We start from the raw sequence: 20,081 nt of genomic DNA, 5'->3' as shown, positions 1-20,081 counted from the left end.
GGTGCAGGTCTCGCCTGCCAGGGCCCAGCTTTAGAGTGCCTGAGCGAGGTGAGCTGGACAGACCTCGAGATCGTGGCTGGTAGGGTTTCACAGTTCTCCCTGAGAAGAAAAGGAATGATAGAAATCAAAATCTTGGGGGCTGTTGCAGACTGTGGAGGGAAGTGTGCACTAGTAAATCAAGATTTTCTCCTTGTCCTTGACAGTGACCTCATCTGCTAATACCATCTTTCTAGCTGTATCTCACCTTACTTCTGACCCACTGTTCTGCATTTGTTCTCTTTTCTTTTTGAGTGCAGTTGTGTGTGTAAACAAACTGCTGCAGACTAAGATAAACTTGCAGCATGCCATTTACTCAGTGGTAATTTCAGATACAAGTCACTGAGTAAAAACCAGTTTTAAAATGGAAAATTGTTGCTATCCTATTTAGTATGTATTCCAGGGCTTCTGCAACTAATGCATCTGGTGGGCTCCTGTTACCGTTCTCACATTAAAAATATAAGCTCATAATACTACGTACATAATCAGGCCATCATTGTGCAATAGCCATTAGAGGTTCTGTTCATCACGTTCCTCCAAAACTAGTGGCTGTAAAAAGGCAACTATAGAATTGTATGTACATTTTGGAAAAGTTAGTATTTTCAGTCAGTGAGGAAATCAGTAGCATTTTTGGTAGTCTTTGAATTGAACTCTCAAATCCTGTTTGCTTTACAAGGTGGGGGGGAATGAAAATTATGAAACATATATAAACCCATCATCATAATTACCCAAGATGTACCAGTAGCAGAACCACTTGCCATTTTTCTTATATTCAAATATAAACAGGCTTTGTTGGAAATCTATTGGACTGGAAGTCTATTGGACTTCCATGAGACAATATTGGACTTCCAATAGACTTCCAAAGCAGCAGTAGAGTCTAATTTGGGGGATCAGTTTAACTTTATCCTCAGACATATTAAAAAAAAATTCCCACCAACTTCAGTGATACTGTCTTTCAGATAAATAATGGAAAAACTGGGCTCTGCATCAATTGTCCTTTTGGAAAACTGTGTGAAATACATGCATCAACAGGAGAGCAAAAATACATTAAATATTTACAACAAAAATACCTTCTTTGTATCTTGGAATACAGGATGTGAGGATCTTTTAATAGTAGCTAATCTTATCTCGTATGTAGCAAAAAGATTTTTATGTGTAGATAATGCTGGGTTGATGGACTTTTCTGTCAACTGAGATGGTGAGATAAACTGGCTGAGTTTGATCTAGGTGGGTCAGGACATCACTCAAGTTACACTAATGTTTAAATCATGCAGGTTGTTTAGAATTTGATACAGGTTTTAGGAAAGCCTACCTAAAATTTGTTTCAGTCATTTAAGCATTTGTTTGTTTGATGGGAAGGATTTTATAACTGTGTCCTGACTTTCTCCCATTTGCTAATCCTGATGATGTTGATTTAGAAGCTCTTTTAAAGATTTATTGACATTGACTGATGAACTATCAGAGAATGTTTCTTATCTCGGAATCAGTCTTACAGACTTAAATGTGTAACAGGACAAAGCATTATTATGTTAACCCAGCAATGATAAATTGCTTTAGTACTGTATTATAATGGTAAGAACTAAAAAGTTATTTATTTTGCATGGAGGTTTTGGGTCAAGTGTTTCTTTGCTTTGATAGAGAGAGAATGACATTATAAAAGCATTACAGAAGGGGGAAAGTCATTTGATATTTTTGAATCTATGTCAAAGCTTATCAAAAATGGTATTGATTTCTTCATCAACTGAGCTCAGTGAATATTCCCCCCAAAATATTATTGAAAAACAGACTTAAACCCAAGTTTTGGAGGAATATGATAAATAGTATGTTTTTGTTGTACAATGATGGCCTAATCCTCCATCAGAGTAAGAGAAAGAACATCCTATCATGTAATGACGTTCATGTTATGATTTTCCAAATTCAAAGACTGAGAAATCCGAAGTTCATAGAATAAACTAAAAATAGAATAAAGGATTCTAAACTGTAGTATGCATACCACAAGGTCTAGTTGGAAAGACTGCAAAGAAGGATGTGAAGTTTTCACAAGCGATATAGTCTGAATATTCAGCAAGCAGCAGATAGTGAAAATGGAAGGCATATACTCATGTATTCATATATGGCTTACTTCTGCCAATAAAAATGTAAATTACTTAATTGTACCTAAGCTGTAAAGCTATAGACCCATATAAAGATGCTCATACAGTTACAAGCCAATAGGGCCAGAACTAGTTTCTCTTCTAATTTTCTTAAGACGATGCAGCAATAATAATTCAAACAGAAGTTTGTGTGCACATTTTCTGTTTAGACTATTTAATTTGTATTTTAATCTGTATCTTTACACATACTGCTTCAAGTTCAAGAACAGTTTTGTAATCTACCTATGTGTTTGACATGCCTCTCAAAATCTACACTTACGTAGCACACACTTAGATTATACTTTGTGAAGTCTTTGCTTTGTCCTCTTTTCTAGTCCATGAGTGATCCCTAGATCAGTTAAGGGTGGGGGGGGAAGTAGGTCAAATTCTCATTGAAAAGCTCTGGCATTAGCTGCTGAAATTCTGTCAATGGAAGTAAGTATTTTCCTGAGTAGTAGAACTAACAAAACATTGAATCTCTTAGGAATTTATATCCTGTGGTTGCATTTTCTGGTGCGTGAACTCCGACCGAAGCTTTTCCAGTGTTTGAAGTATACTGACAATTCTTTCATGACATTTTTTGCCTGTCTAGCAAAGAGTTGATCTCATACTGCAGCCTTTGCCAAGGGGAATACATGCATGGGAAGTTCATCCTCTAAATGCTACCTAGCTTCACAATAGAAACTTGATTATCCTTAACTTTTCTTCCTCTCTCAATCAGGACTGAACAGGTCAATTGGTTAAAAACTGATTGAGAATACAAGCATTTACATGCAAAATTTAAAAAGGAGTACCTCAAAATAAATCAGTGTGCAGAATAGCTATAGTTATCTAATATTTGTCTGAACTTAAGGATAAGAATAATTTATCAATGACAAATTATGCTCTGCTAGAACACCATGACACACTAAAGCCTCTTTCCTTGCCTCCCTCTGCCCCAAATATATCAACTGCCAGCTTGGGGAAGAAAAAAAAAAGTCATTTTCCTAGTGTATCTGAAAATCTGAGTTCTCTTTTCTGTCTCTCCAGTCTCCATCCAACTATGCGTTCAGGGCCAGGAATGTCTTCTGTCTTTCAGCCAAGGAAGCATAAACTTTGCTTATCTTACTTGTGTATTTGAGTGATAACATGGGTAACTTCTTAAAAGTACTTTTGAAGTGCTTTGCATTTTTCTTAATTTGATTTGTATTTTCACTCAGTTGTCTTCATTTTCCGCTGGAAAATGCTTATATAACTGCACTGTCCTTTTTTGTGTTCTCTTGATTGTCCTAATAAAGTTAACAATTTTATCAAAAATTTGACAGATAATTAAGTTATGAACACCTTTTTTCCCCCTCAAGCTGCTGACCAGGTGGAGAAGATACTAAACTACATTGACTGAATTAAACTTCACTATGAGTACACATCAGATAATTGACAGTGGAGTATCATTATTCCCGAATCACAGCAAAAGTTTCTTGGAGTGAAGCTTCTTTCTGCCTTCAGAGCTCGAGTCCCTCTTTTTCTTGCAGCAATTAAAGGGTTTGGTTTCTCTTTCCTAAGTTCTTTTTTTCTTATAACTTCTCACTCCCTCCTCTACTCCTGCCTGCAGGCATTCTTATTTTGCCAGATTTTTTTTCTTCTTCTTGGATTTTTTCTTAGCTGTGCCTTACCTCTTTTTGTCCTCACTGAGGATTTCCCATTTCAGTTTTTTTTTGCCCTGCTTTTAGCTGACCCTGGATAATCCTGCCAGTCCGACCCAATTCGGGTCGTTGTGAGAAGGCTCTTTTCACACCACAGCCCGCAAGGCTTCCCCGCGGTAGCCCGAGAAGGATGGGGATGGGAGTGCCCCGGCGGCAGCAGCAGCAGCTGCCGCCTTACCTGCACTGCGCGGGGGCCGCTGCCTGCTCGGGGGTCGCCCCTCTGCTGCGCTTCCCTGCTGGCTGCAGCCACACAAGGGGGTGCGGGGCAGCTCCCTGCATCTCTCCTCCCTGTGCATTCCCCCTTTCCTCTTCTCTCCCTGCCTTCACCCCTTCCCTACTTCACTTCTCCTTCCCATTTCTTCTATACTTGCTTGAACATGTCCCCTAACCATTTTCTTCTTGCATGGCCCTTTATTGAGTTTTTCTTTCTTTAAAATCATTTCATCTTAATAGCTTGGATTTTTAAAAACTTCTGACTTATGTGTGTTTTTTTCCCTTTTAGTAGATTTAGAAGCCTTATCCGTTGGAGCAGAGGGCAGGACTCGGGGGAGGCAGGACTAGAGGCAGTCCTGCTGCGAATAAGGAAAAAAATGCCCAGTAATCTAGACAGTATCCTTCCAGCACTTTTCCAACATGTTTTGTGCACCTGAGGGGGACTAACCAGTTTCTTGTGAAGACAGGCAGACTGCCTGGATCCTGTACATCTCTCCCAGGCTCACCAGTGTTCAGCTGTGTCCCTTAACTGGAAGAACCTCTTCATTCCACTTTCAGCAGAGCAGCAAAAATAGAACAAGATTCTCTTCATCACTTTGTTGGCCCATCCAGGCTCGGAGGTGCTGTGCCAGAAAAGCGGAGGTTACAAGAAGTGCCCAGACCGTCCCCTGTGGTGACCCGCCGCCGGCGCTCAGTCCTTTGGGCCGCCGAGGAGGCAGTGTGGTTTGATCTGCAGGCGGTCTCTGCGGGTGCCCGGGGACGGCTGCGCCGCTGGCTGCAGGGCTGGCGCAGCCTCTCCCGCGGGGAATTCGTAGCATCCAGCCGCTGTTATGTTCTCCCGGCAGAAGCTCAACCATTTGAGGAGAAGGGGAGGAAAAAAAATCCCGGTCAGGGTGTTTGCACAGGCTGGTCGCTGCCTCCTCGCCTGGGTGCTTTGCTGAAGGGCTGGGACATCGCCCGGAGGGAGGGAGGCGGCCGCTGCGGCTCGCCCCGCTGGCGCCGAAGTTGCCCCGGCGCGGCGGAGGCGGCGCTCGGAGCAGGCACGGACGGACTCCACTGAAATATTTCAAGCCTCATGGCCTCTGGCATAAGCAAGGTTCATCAGCCCGGGACTTGCAATGGATCTAGCGGCGCTCGCGGCAGCTCGGCGGGAGAATGCAACCAGGAGATTCAGGTGCAAATGTGCAAGAAGATCGCCCAGCTCACCAAGGTAGGTCCCGGCGGCGAGGGCACCTGCCCGCGGGGGCTCTCCCAAACTTCCTCCTCGGCTGATCCGTGCCTGCGAGGAGGGAAGGGGAGCCCGGGCTGCCTTACAAGGCAGTTCCTGGAAATACCGGTGCGCTGAACTTCCGTTCAGACAGCTCCCCTGCGGGTTGCTCCTTTGCTCTTGCGGCCAGCGAGCGACGGTTCGCAATTAACAGCGCTAATTAGCGCCCTCCCAGAGCGAAAAGAGCTCAAGCTCTACGAAGACAGGAGTTGACATTATCTAGCTTTTCGCCTAAGTTGCGAAATTTCATTTGTCTTTTATAGGTCTTCAAGTAATGTTGTTGCAAAGCTGGTACTGAACTGTGGTACTGAAGTGTAATATTGCTCGTTACCTTGTACTTGTTACTGGTGCGCATAAATAGAGCTATATAAAGTTTCCTCAGTAAAAGGCAGGAGCTGAAGAACAGACAGGACTGAATTACATACTATATTTTGCTAAAACTTTTAGTCAGTCATGAGCAATGCTAGTATTTTGAGCATCTTCTACACCATATTAAGAGCAAGAGAAAATCTGTAGCAGGTGGCAGGTATCTTCTGTGCTATTTTTTTGTGCTGCACCATTGTCAGTTGGGGGAAAAAGCTATTTTCTACGTGTTCCTTCATGTAAAATACCAGCTTTTCCATGTTCTATAAGCTTTCTAACAGTTGATCAAGACATTTCATTTGTTTCATAACCTCTCTCCTCTTCACTATAAATGAAAAAGCACGAACCATAAGTACAGGATGAAGGTAAAACAATAGCAAATCATTAAAAATATTGAAGATGGTGTGGCTTACTGCTTGTAACTGCCATTATTCTCATCTAATGGTAAGTGTATCTGATAAGATACATCATGTGTAGGAATACTTGCACAGGAATTACATATACTTACATGTGCAAGTGCTTAGCTTGTATTTATATATAATAATACTTGTACACAATCTAGTGCTTATTCTTTGCCCATGAATGCACATATTGCAGTTTAACGTACATTTGATTCTGTAATAATTGGAAACTGTCCAAATTCATGACAAATTTTTATTATGTCAAATATGATTATGTTTTAGTAATGAGTTCTATAAAAATTCATAGAGTGATGCATTGATTCTTAGAGCGATGATTATTGATATCATTCCTGGTTCCTCAGCCACAGTAAAATATATGTGAAGGACAACAGCAAATTAAGATTTCCTGAGTTGCCTCTTGTTTTTTATCTGTACACTGTCTTTGTTCATCTTTAGTCTTTAACTCATTTCCACCTACTCAAATTACGTTTCTTAGCATATAAAATTTGCTAAATTAATGTAGGTTCATCCTTAAGTATCACTTTTAAAAGTCCCCCTTTTATTAGGAAAGCAATAGCAATGCTTCTATTTTTTGATAGCTGATTGTATTTCACAGTAACAGGAGCTGGAGAATCACCAGCTTTCTCTTGCTGATGGATGACCCATTTCTCAACAGCAGCTTTAGAGCATACTGACAGATCTGTGCAAAGAAGCTTGTGTTTAGCTTCTCAAGTCTCAAGCTCAACTCCCTGAACTCATTCTCTGTAGAGATTTCTGGGCCTTCCTTTCTACATAAGATGAAGATTATTTTTAAAGCCTCTCTATATAATTGTATTATGAGGAGAAAATATAATTCACTTTGGATACATTATGTTAATTTATAAAGCTTCTCTTTACAGAGGGGAAAAAATATTCTGAGAGCTAGTTTATCAACAAAAAGGGGCGAAAAATAACTCCAGTGCAAAATATCCTGGCAAAATCTTATTAAGACCTTCATCAAATTATATACTTTTTTCCCCATAATTTTAAGCTGTATTTCTACTGTTAAAAGGTTAGAGGAATAGTGTCTTTACTTTCAAGAGAATTCATCCTCTGGATACTTCTAAGTAATCTAAAATAAAGATGATTTATATGATTTATACCGGAAGCTCAAAAAAAAAAAAAAAAAACTCTGAAAAAAAATCATCCTTTACAAGAATCAGTTTCCTTTACAATAAAAGCATGCTTATAGAGAACTCAGGACAGGAATGGAATTTTAATCATATGCTTTCCCTTTTAAATTCTGCTTAGGATAGTGCAATACCAGCAGTAAACATCCATACCAAAATTGAAAAAGCAAAATCTGGCTTAGCTGGAAGAAGAAAAAGGCTGAATGGAGAATTTGTTATAATAGATCATTTTTGGCCTAGGAGCTTTGAGGACTTGTTTTTGAATCAGTCTCTCTTCTTGATTATCTTGCAATTGGGATAATTTTAATTAAATTTTCCCTTAACATTATATTGCTTGTGGTGCTAACCTCTCCCTACTAGTGTGTAATACTGCTCTGTGTCCTGTAACTGTAACTTCCTGCTTTAGTGATGTCAGTTTTTCAGTGATGAGGAAATAATATTTTGTGAATGATCTGACTGCTTACCAACTCTGTATTGTGCCAGAAGAAGAAATGAATACAAAATGTTTAAATTAGATATAGGATACACAGACTGCTTGTCTGTATGTTTCTCTCTACCTGGTGGTCAGTAGTGGCCTCCACTTCCTACTATCAAAGACAAAGGAACAGTTTGGAAAGGCATCAACAGCAGAACCGAACTGGTAAGGCTGTAGCATCTTGCATGAAGTGCTGATTACATGATAAGGCATGGTTGGGATTCTCCGCAGATAATCAAGACCCTGAGGTCTTGAAAATTATATCAGTTCTACTGCCCTGCTATTTCTGTTTTGAGGAGGTAGATTATAGTACAATTTTCATACCTTTAGTCATGTGCAGGATTTTTTTTCTGTTCTGCACCTTTTTGGCTGTAGTTGAAAAAATACAAAACTTAAACATTTCTATTTTGGGCAGTAAACTACTGCTTTTTGTAGCCCATACAGAGGCCATTTATTGGTGGCTTCAGATCCTGGCTATTGTACTCTCAAAGATTGTTTTTTGAGTTGTTTTGTTTTTTTACTATTGACGGTTCACTGAGCCTATTCAGTCTGTTCATGTTCAGTGGGCCCAACATAGACACAGGAGCATCAAACCTAATCTGTCCAGAGCTGCTAGTGTTGATCAGTCCTTGTGTTGATGTCTTTGGAAGCCTTGGGATAAAAGGTAGTAGTAGTTATCCAGTAAACTGGAAGTACATCAATTTGAAAATGTGAAAATGCTTTAATTGCTATATAATAGATGTATAAGTGCTTGACATACTGGATTTTTTCATGGGCAGAGCTGATTTGAGGAGGGATTTATGCGTAGAACTTCAGTCTGGAAAAATAATTTGTGTACTGAGTACAGCATATTTGTAGGTTCATCATGCTGCCCTCTTCCACCCAAAAAAGAAAAAGTCAGATAGCCACTGTATTTCAAGGCAGGCCTTATTTTTTTGCCACTGGAGATCCAGCTTCCTACGTTTGAAATACACAAATGAAATCATGGCAGAGTTTTATTGTTCATTGTACTTTTTTTTTTTTGCTAAAGCTTCAGCTCACAATGCTAAATGAATATGTGAGACAGACATTTTTTGTTTGTAAAATGTATGCGTGTATGTATGTGTATATAAAAATATAAAATACATATAAACCAAGGGTTTTTTTTTTTCCTCCAGATGCAAATAGAACATTGAAAGCAGGAATTCTAGAGGCTATAAAGGAGATTAAAGTAATAAATATTTTTTAATACCTAAATTTGGCAATATTATGTATGTAATAATTTTGTTCCATGGATGTTTGGATACTTGATCTCTTAAGAGAAAGAACTAGGCAGATTAGTGGAGCCCTGGCAACTAGATCATGGCTTTGGTAAGGATTTTACTATCATCTCTTAGCAGCATGCAAGAAAGCGAAGTCTGAAGCTGATTTCTAGTTTCTATAAACATATGTCTACGGGCAAAGGTGGGATATGACTTTAACCTGCCTTGATTTGGTTGGATTGTCATCTTAAAATGTCTTAGCATGAGAATCTGGGGTAAGATGACTATATTGATTAGTCTTAGAAATGAGAGCAGAATTCAAGGTAAAAGGATCTCAGGATGAGACACAGCTAGAGAATCAAGTACAGACTGGAAGGTGTCGAGATGTGTCTCAGGTTATAATAAAAGAAGTCTTGAACATTCACTTGATGCTGACTTACTGAAACAGTCCTGCTTGACTCCACAGACTCTAGCTTTGCAAGTGCTGACCAGTCTGAAGAAGTCATAGTAGCCAGTATACTAAGAAAAGACTGGACCTGAGCATGGAACTCTTCTAATGAGAGTGGTCTTCACTGCAAACCTGAAATTTTAGCAAAGTTGTTCAGTCAGAAACTACATAAAAAGTTTTAAAGACCTAGAAAGATTAGTGAGATTGGGTGAGACCTTTCTAGGCCATCAGAATTTTGACCTTAAAATCAGATAACATTGCATCTATTTCCAGCTGAACTATTCTTTGAGTTTTCAGAAGAAAACTTTTAAGATTTATGAACTTACAGAAACTGAATCAGAAAAGTTCAGCTTGCAAATGGAAATATCCATCTATATCTGTGATTCACAGATACAAATAATACTGCTCAGATATTTTTCTACAGCCCTAGTGTGTTCAAATCAATAGGGACTTGAATTTAGTGATTTTCCTGATTGTAGCAGAATGCATGACTTTGTACTCGTAATTAAGTTTAGTCTTCGCCATCAGAAATTTCAGCCTTGGTACATTCAGTTTCATGCTTGCCAGTTCCTTGTATTTCTGATCTATTTAGCTGTTTTAAATGCATGGCAATTTTTACTAGAAACTTTGGGCTCACTGCTGCCTCATGCTATGGGTTTTTAACATCCACTGGGTATTATAGGATTTTCATGTGCTTATTGATTCTCAGGACAGTCCTTTTCACTTGAGATAGGATGAGAAATGCAAATGAACTCTCAAAGAAGAGTGCTGAGGAGAGTGAATCAGTTTTAATTTAAGAGGCAGTTCTGGCAGGGCTGGCAAAAACTAGATATATTGCAGGCATTCATGATATTCAGGCTTTTTTTCAAAGTGCCTGTGGGACTCAAACTAAACCTGCTGCTCTGGACTTCAGTCTCTGGAAGGAAGCCTAATTTAAATAGCTAGAGCAACAAGGTGGATGGTGACATTAAAAAGTGATCAGAAAACTGCCTTGGCCACAAGACAGTCCTTCATACTTCTGTTTTCTTCCTTGAGAGAAATTCCTGGAGACCAATGAAGGAATATTTTTAATGGGGGTAGATAGTTACTCTGAAACTCACTTTCCTTAGGGATCCATCTGACTCTGTACTGGTTATTTGGGAGCTTTATTGTAAGAAGCGCATTTTTAATTGCAATATTTCTGGTTAAGTAGAATACGTTAATCAAAAAATCAAGTGGCCTGGAACTAATTTTGTTTGTGTATGTTGAAAACTATGGGTCTAAACAAAAGGACAGAAAAAATGCTGACATGAGGAAAAGCAAATTGCTGATAAAACACAGTAAGATAAGAACTTTTTTTTTTTTTTTTCCTACAGGAGAAACGGAATGTTTCCTAGGCACACATATGCTCTTCTTCTAGAACAAGAAACATAGGCAGATGTTCTTTAATGACCAATTGGAGTAGCTGAAAAGGTTATATTCTCCAGCTACCTAATCCCCCCAGTCACCAGCTCAATCAGCAGAATAGAAAAATATGATAATAAGCTTCAGTGGGAAATCTGGCAGATAAGCAAAAAACACTTTCATTAGTTATTTAAAGAAAGACGTTTGACCTCTGCATGAAAGTGTATGAGGTATACTCTCAGAGTAAGTTCCGTTAGCTTCCCTCTATAAGTGGAAGTTTACAGAAGAATTAGCAAGTGGCCTGGGATGTGTGTGAGGGTGTAGACTATTTATTCCGCTCCAGTGTTTTGCAACATAGCTGTACGCCAGATCTTTTAACCTGTTTTGTTTTAGTGCCCAGAAAAATACCTGGTAGGTTTAGGGATGAAATGTGATTAAATTACAATGTTTTACTCTAGAAGTGCCTGTCAACTGTGCAACTAAACCTGTGTGAGTACTTCGAACATCTACTCATGTTTATAGATGAAATATGTTGCCTTTTCACAAAGTTTAAGCTAAATTCATTGATCTTATTTATTGTGATGCCTTAAAATACTCACTAATCATTTCTTAGTGTCTCAGCTGAAGTGCAGTTAGTTGTTTCACTAACAGTTCTGCTCTGAGGCTTTTTTGATCTCAGTTCTCCAGAAAGGTACTCAGTATTCTACAGAAATGAAGCAGAATGTAACAACATGAAAACTAGGATCATGCTTTTGGAGCAGCAGTATTTTTCCTTGGGCGAGCAATATAGATACAGATTTCCATGTAGACAAAGAAAGAGATCTTTTTGTAAAACTGCTTACACCATGTCCTGAAAAGACTAACCAAATCAGTTATTAATATTCCCATGTACTTTACTTGATTTTATGATTTTCACATACAATTTTCTTCTGGATTTTAAAACTAGCATTGTTTTTGCCTATCAGCTGACACAGGCATGCAAACTAACGGATGATCTCTCAACCTTATTGTCATTAGTATCTTTTTTGTAGAGAGCTAGAAGGGAACTCCTGGGTCATTAAGTCCGTGTGTTATGTCATATTATTTAACATACTGTGTTATTAAACTGGTCAAAAGCAGTATTAAAACCAATGTTCCTGTTAGAAAGCATTCTAGAATCTCATTATTTAGATAGCTAGAAATATTCCTTTGAATTTATAAATCTTACAATACCCATTTTTATTTTCACATACCATGAATTAATTTACTTTCTTCTTTTCCCCCCTTCTCAATTGTTTATTATTTTGATGTGTTTAGTTAATAATCATATCCTGTCTTAGCCTTTGCTTTACAAAGGTAACTAAGCAAAACCTCTCTGATACTGTCTCGTAAGAGTTCTGAGTATTCATTCTTTGCACATGTTCTAATCTGAATTCTTCTTCCTTAGCACTAATTGCAAGAACCATATATTAAAGATAAACATGGATTCTAATTAACTAACAAAGATCTCAGGGCAAGATCCAAAATGATGAAGAGGCACGGAAATATGGCAAAACTGGGCTGAAATAATACCTTTGAGTTACCAGATTCCTCAATATTTCAAAATACTTTAATATTTTAAAGAGCTAAAGCAGGATGTTTAGCAGTCTTGTTTTTCTGTTCTAAGAATGTAGGCATTCTGCCCCAAGCACACTGAAAAACAATAGTTTATCATGCTTGTATGTTGTATCTACTGCTAGGGACTGACATTCAAAAATGATGATGTTATACTTGTATATTCCAGTGTCACACCATAGGTGTGTGTGTGATAGCAAAGAATCTCAGCTTTCCTCTCATCCTCAGTTGTGGGCTGCAGTCTAAATATTTTCTATATCATTTTAGCTTTAAGCTGTTTTCTTGAAAATTATGAATAGTGATGGATATTCAGAATATATTGCCTTTCCTGTGGGTGTTCTTGGCATCTTTATGTATTAGAATTGCCTTTTTGCTATACAAATTCTTCAGAAGCTTCACCAGGTCTACAGAAAATCAGACTTCTGTAATAATTGACGACTAAAAGCTGCTTTTGTAACAGAAAATATGGACCAAATTCAAGCCACTGTTTCAAGAAACCCTACTTAAGTGTTTTTATATAAAATACCGTGCGTTTTATCAATATGTGCCTTACAGGCAAAAGGTAATAAAATATGTAGTGATCCATTAATTTCAGAAAAGAAAATTGTGTGGCTTTAGTCTTTTCATATTCTAGTTTTTCATCACTGCTGTACAAAGGTACCCTTTTTAGTGACTTTATAAAGTGTACCTCTCTACTAACAATTTCTTAAGCAGTATATTGATGCCAGCATTTTACAATTGAGACAATACCCAAATTAGAAGTCAACTCAGTTAGCTTAAGACATTCTCATGCCCTTAAATATTCTGGAGCAGTGGATTTAGATTTCTGAATGTGTTACTGTGTTATATATGGTGTATGAAATATTTTTGTCCATGCAGCATTGTGTTTTTTTTTCCTCATGTCTTTGTTAGGAAAGAGTGTTTACATTTTATTAATAACCATGTTGCACTGAAGTAGAACTACAAAGTGCCATGAGTATAGTGAGATCTTAATCACATTAGCAGTCTCACTGTAAAATGCACCTTTTTTTTTTCTTTCTTAGGCACACTCATCAACACAGGCTGTTTGGTTTCTCTGTGGCGCTGAACGGTATTTAAGGAGTGGAGAGTACTCAGCCCTTAGCCTGTGCTTTTAGAAGGAACATATATGCATGTAATTTTTCCCTACTTGTGCTTAAAGCAATTAGGAATTGTAGGGTGAATATTCTTAGTCCAGTGCCAAGACTGAGATAATTCATCCTACCCTCAGCAGGGCATGTTAGCTCAGGCTTAGCTGTGGTGATTCAGACTTGATGTTTTACTTTCTGTACGTTCACTTGTCTCTCAAAGGCTCAGGGGGTAGCAGAACATCACATAACCCTCTTACTCAGGAAACATTGCATTTAACTTATAAGGAAACTACAAATTGTCTGATATTGAGCAGGATTTTGTATTAAGTTAATGAACTGAATGAAATTTATTTGAAATAAGATCACACCTTTTTGGTGTAGTTGTCGTTCAGAATTTGTATGACTTGGCCTTATATCACTTAAACACAGTTTTGACTTAGAATGTATATGTGGTTGCGGGATATCAGTGAGCCAATTCGTATACTTCATTCCACTCATATGCTTGATTATTTTTCAAATTCAGAGTTTGAGACATTCATCTATGTCATAGTGCTGTATGTCTGTTTGCACATGTACTTTTAGGCTGAGTGATTTTTTTTCTTTCACTGTTGTTTTTGGATATACCTGCCATGCAGATTACAGGGGCTGGAATGCAATCATGTTAGCTTTGCAGCTGTGTGGATTTGCAGCACTGCATACACAAACATAACCACATCCAGCTACAGCATTCAGTGTTGTTTCTGGTTGTAACAGTTCAAATAACTTATCTGAGCAACATAGACAGCATACAGCAAGAATACAGCAGCTAGACATCTGGCTGCTAAATATCTTGCTAAATCTTTATTTTCAACTAAAATTTTCAGAAATAAATGAGTATCTTCCATTCAGGCTCCAAAATTGTGTCACCATTGTATGCTTTTTGATTTTCATATAGAATTCATAAGTCAAAGCTGTCACTCTCTCTGTCCATTCTTTAAGTTTTTCTGTCCTATTCCAAAAATAACATAAAAAGCTTTGGCCAGAGAAATCTTCTGTTTTAATTGCCTTTGGAAGTTAGAGCATTTGACTGAACATATCATAATCATAAGGACAACATGAATGCGATTCAGTTTGAGGTTAGAGTACTTTAATTTAGGGGTCTTAATGTGCACTGTATGTCCAAGCTGTCAGTGTAATCAGTAAAGTAGAGAGTAATCTAGCACAGCAACCATTACAGACTGGACTCCATTTCATGTATTACCTAAAACTGGTTCCATTTGAGATGTCCTGGCATACACTACAAGAAAGGCATAGTTCTCTGTAAAGCCTGTGGCGTATTTGACAACCTTGTGACAACCTTACGACAACCTGAGACATCTGTCTCAGGCAGCTATGGCACATTAGAACAAGTCCCCGAGTTTAGGCAACTGAATCGAGCCCATGATGTCTACTTCACAGTGAGCTGACTTGCTCTCAGATCTCTTCATGGCTGGGTCTCTACGGATTGGCAGTAAGAGGAGTATAAACAACTGGCGCACAAGCGAACACCTAAATGTAATTTTTTTAATCTCTAAACCAATATTAATGTATTTTCACTTCTCAGCTGCCTCTTTTTCAGGATCAGATCCCTGCTTTATTTTGTTATTTCTTGTGTAGAAGCTTTTCCGCAATTGATTATCTTTGTTTTTTTTTTAACATAGCTTTTTCCAGTTCTGTTATACTCTTGAAGAGGGAGGACTAAAACTGTATTCAAGATGTAGGTGTACGATGTGTCACTGCATATGGAAATTTAGAATCACTCTTTTAAAGTGCATTACTTTCCCTTTGTCTGCAGTAATTTTTAGTTTGGGAGGTTCTTTTCCAAATCTTATAGTCAACTTTTGCTTTTGATATTCCTTTCTTTTTCAAATTATTTATGAAGATATTCAATGCTATAGGTGTTAGTGCAGTTCCCTAGAGATTCCACTGGTGATCTTTATTGTGAGAACTTACTATTTACTCCTTTCTTTTTGTTCTTAACAGCTTAGTTTCTTCAAGGGACTTTGGTGGGGAGCTTTATTAAATGTCTGTTGGAAATCCAGGTAATTTACAACAACTGTATTTGCCTTGTCCAGACTCTTTGAAAGAACTCAAACAGGTTGTGAGGTGTGACTTCCCTTTACAAAAGCCATTTGGACACTTGTGTAATTGTAGCCTTATTAATCGGAGTTGCAATTTGTATAAATGAAAACAGTACAGGAAACTGCTCAGCATTTTTGATGCATAATGGAGCTCTTGTTTATGGGCTATGAACCAATAAGATCTCCTATAAGTTTTAGATACGAAACAAAAACAGATGGCTAAATTCTCAGTGTAATACATGGAAATAAGGCCTTTCTAGTTCCTTCTAGTAACAAAGTTGTTGATTTCACTTCTCTGCTAAAAATTCACCTACACTACAATGACCTTAAAACAGACAGATAGAGGATATAGATATAAATGTGACTTCTGTCCAAGAAATCTTTGATTTGCTGCATGCTAGCTATCTGAAACAACTTCATAAGATGGAACTGAACTCATCAAAGACTGTAAAAGCCAAAGATTTATGAGGATATTGGACTTATGCAAGAACTTCCCCAAGATCAAGAGATTATATAAGGTGAATAGAAAGCACTCTAGAATCTGATGACTTGGTCTTACTTCTGTGTGTCCACATATATTAAATATATTAACATTAAACATATTTACATATCAGTGTATTTATTTCATCAGTGATTAAGCATCATCTTTTCAATGTTTTCATATAGTTTAGCTAGTTTAAATTTTACTGAAAAATATTTTTTCAGTATATTCAGACAATATTTGAATACAAATTAATGTTATAAATACACCCTGGTTCAATTTGATTCACCACAGCCATAATAAAGAAGTAAAAATATATCTCATGTAAAGTCATACTAACTGATTTTTATTCTACTTTGCAGTTATACATAAAATATACAAAAAAATCTTATGTTTGTTATTTAGCTTTTGCAAAGTGATTTCAGAGTTACTAAGTTAAGGTTTTTGACAGATGATGTAAGATGATTCAGGAGCTGTAAGCAAAAGGTTTATAACACATCAGATTGTGGGGAGGCAGATGCTACAAAGATCTGGGTTAGAGCATGCCTTATTTCACATACTAATTAATGATGTGGAAGTAAAGATGAACAACGTTAAAATTCACAGATGATGCTAATTCAGGGGGAATTATAAACACCTAGGCAAGATGGAAAGAAGGAAAAATGAACATAGATAGAAAACAAAAGAAATTGTATTTAGGTTGGAGAAAGGCTAGCTTTTTCCAAAAAATTAAGGGAACAGAGAGAAAAAAAAAATACACTGAAAATGAATCATGAGGAGAAGCATAGAAAACGAAGTCTTGACTAAAATGCAGAGCACCAAAACAAATTACAGGTTTATAATGGTTAATGAGGAAATCCTGCATTAAAGTAGATGCATGTAATATCTTAATGCCCAATACTTGTTTTGGTTTTTGAAGTGTTTGTAAGACAACACAAAGTGGTTATATAGAAACAAAGGCAATATGAAGTGAAACATCAGTTCACAAAGGAGGAAAACCCAAGAGAGTGAAGAGCAGAGAGTATACAGAGTTCTTACCTCTCCAAATTCAAATTTACCTCTTTTAGTGAAAGGATGGGCTTTCCCCCAATTCTGTGTAAGAAAGAAGTGCTGGAAAGTTATATATGCAGAAGAAATAATGACCAACCAGTTAAACACTTGGACCAATTTATTACAGCTTTCATACCTATTTTAGACACCTGCATTGTGAAGGGAAATTTTGCTCTTTGGAGGCACTCAGCTGGCTAACCTAGATTAGATGTGTAATGATGAAACGCCTGATGGTCAGTGAGATGAATCCCATCTCTCGTATACAGAAAAGATGCTTCTGAGAAGGAGGAAATACATGGGGTTTGTTTTTCTTTGTTTCTTTGTTTCCTAATTACTAGTGACCTTATCTGACCTCCTTCTCTAGTACTTGTGTTTCACAACAGTTCTTGTCAGAATTAAAGGAATCTCTAATATTTCCTTGATTGTCTGGAAGACCTATTTCTTGAGATGCTGAGGCACTACATATACCCAGTCATAGTAGAAGGATTTCTGGCCTCTTCAAAAAAGAGGAAAAAAAGGGATTTAAAGTTGAGTAGACTTCATAGGACAGCCCCAGAAGATAATCTGCCTTCAGCAGGCAGGTAATGGACTGCATTCAAGTTTCCCAGCAGAAGATGCACTGTCTAGACTTAACTTCTGTGAATCCACAGTCTAGTTTTGCTTTCTTGGAAACTTGGAGTGCTATTTTAGTGCCTTTTTCATCACCTGTTCTGTTTGTGGAAACATTCATGCAATATATTTTTACTTTCCCAAGTTCTTAAATTGCCTGACAAATATTCTTGTCTACTGAAGAGACTACAAATACAAATGAAGGACAGCTGAATCAGAGGGACAGTCTCTTTAGTAAAATTTAAACTAGGGCTAATTTTATATTTGGTTGCAAATAGATCATTTGCAATACCTATATCACTACACTGAGGTTTTTATGTTCAGTATTCACCATACTAGATAGAAAAAGAAAAAAAAAAGTCTGATTTCCTTGTGTAAAATTTAAATTAAAAGACAAAAAACAAGGGAGGGGCAAAAGGAGGCAAGAGACATGCCAAAAGACATTAGCAATCTGTAGATATTTTATGCTTATGCTTTCTTGATACATTTTAGTATCTTGATTTATTTTATGACTTAATGGCATTCATGGCATATGTTGGCAAGAGGTCTTCATTCCCATTTCATTTCCAGATAATGAAGAATACAAATAATATGGATACGCTAGGGCATTCGGGAGAGTGAGACATTGCACGATGAGCTTCCGCTTGGCTGCTAGAGGTACCCTAGCGGATTTAAACACAAGCAGTTTTCATACAGGGCTGTTGGCTACTTCTATGCTGTTCTCTCTTTCCACCTTGCATCTGAAAGGGTTTATTATCTTTGTTTAAACGATAGATGAAATGAGTTAGGTTGAATGTGCACTGAAAGAGAATATCCTGAAGCAGAATCCATTTTAATGTGCTAATTAAGATTTGTTCTGGGGCAGTACACAAGCTATGCAGCTCTTCTAAAGGCAGAGGAGGTGGGGAGGGCAATGAAGAGCAAACAAGTGGCTCTATGGCAGCCAGCTTGGGTCGTTGGGGCAACACGGGTGAGAGTTGATGGAGCTGCCTGCACTTGAGCTCAGGCTGTGTGAAGCCTGTGTTTGCAACATGGTTCTGGGACACCTGATCTTGCTCTTTGTAGAACTCGTATCCTCAGAACTCATTAGAATCCAGTTTTAGTTTCTAGATTTAAAAGCAAACATACAGTTTTCAGAGAAAGGCCACTGTTATGAACTATAGCTGAGTTCCCAACTCTAACTCTGAGCTTGTAAACTCCATTGAACGTAAGTTGGCCCTGAACTCTCTGCATCTCTGACTTTGTTAACCTCTTATCCGTGCCCCCTGTGCATGGATAGACAGAAGATTGAGGGTCGAGAAATATTGTCAAAATACCTTTAATAACTTGCTGACAATAGAATGCTTGAAATAAGTTGTGTGTGATGTGGTTTATAACTGAAAGTCAATACCATTATGCTCTGTGTTGATTCAAGGTGTTTTAATGGACAGTGAGTGAATGAGTGAGCTCTGAACTGTTTATTTCTTACCAAAAGAATTGTGCTTTATAGCATTTTTCTCATAAATGGTATGGTAGCAACATACGCAGTCTGAAGGCTTACAAAAGAAATTTTTGATGGTCCCCTGTATAACTGCAGCTTTTGAAAACAAAGTTGTTTCAACCAGAACTGATCGTTTACTTCAGAGGAAAGTAAGTTTCTTTAGCCTGTGGTTTTGTGAGGTGCTGCAACCTCTTCTTTTAGAAGACTAAAAAAACATAAGGCAAAATAAAATACTATTTAAAAATATAAATAATATATAAACTATAAAATTTTCTGTAATTTTAAAAGTATTTTTTTAATTTAGGTTCTGAAACATTTCTGAATGCTTGGGGTGACATTCTCTCATACAAACATATAAATGGTAACATTATCAATAGTCACTAGAACGATCTGTGTGCATAAAACTATTTTTGTGCTTTCAGAAAGCTGTAGAAGACCCAATGAAAGATTTGAGACTTTTCTTGAGATCACTAGTCATATGTTACAGCAGTATCATTCAGTTAAAATCAGCATAGCCTTGGTGTAAAATTGAATCAGCACCATAGCTCATCATAGCTTAGATGGAGTGTGACTGATTAAAAGACTTTCTTTCTTCTTTGGCGTTAGAAAGGACGAAGATATCCATGTGAATTCTTACTAGAATTCATTAGGAAATTAATTTGTAATAATTAATTTGCCAGTCACACTTCTTTCTTTTTCTCATTCATTATCCCATGGAATTACGGCCTATTTTCATTGTGTTTCATTTTTCTTTTAGCTCTTTCCTCATCAGGAAGGGTTTGATGCATTGCTTTTGTCCACTAACCTGGGCCTGAAAGGAGAAAAATATTTTGGATCCTTTGCCTTTTTT

General features: G+C 37.5%; 1 protein-coding gene across 1 annotated transcript in view; it reads left to right on the top strand.

Moving 5' to 3' along the window:
* Positions 1 to 5,138: 5,138 nt before the first annotated feature.
* FAM184B (family with sequence similarity 184 member B) overlaps positions 5,139 to 20,081 on the top strand; it is a 46,124-nt gene continuing 31,181 nt past the window's right edge. Inside the window, 1 exon segment of the mRNA XM_062574616.1 lies at positions 5,139 to 5,273. Coding sequence (XP_062430600.1) covers positions 5,139 to 5,273 — 135 coding nt within the window.

The sequence above is a fragment of the Rhea pennata genome, chromosome 4, assembly GCF_028389875.1.
Source record: "Rhea pennata isolate bPtePen1 chromosome 4, bPtePen1.pri, whole genome shotgun sequence".
Lineage (NCBI taxonomy): Eukaryota > Metazoa > Chordata > Aves > Rheiformes > Rheidae > Rhea > Rhea pennata.
This window is presented reverse-complemented; position numbering and strand designations above follow the sequence as displayed.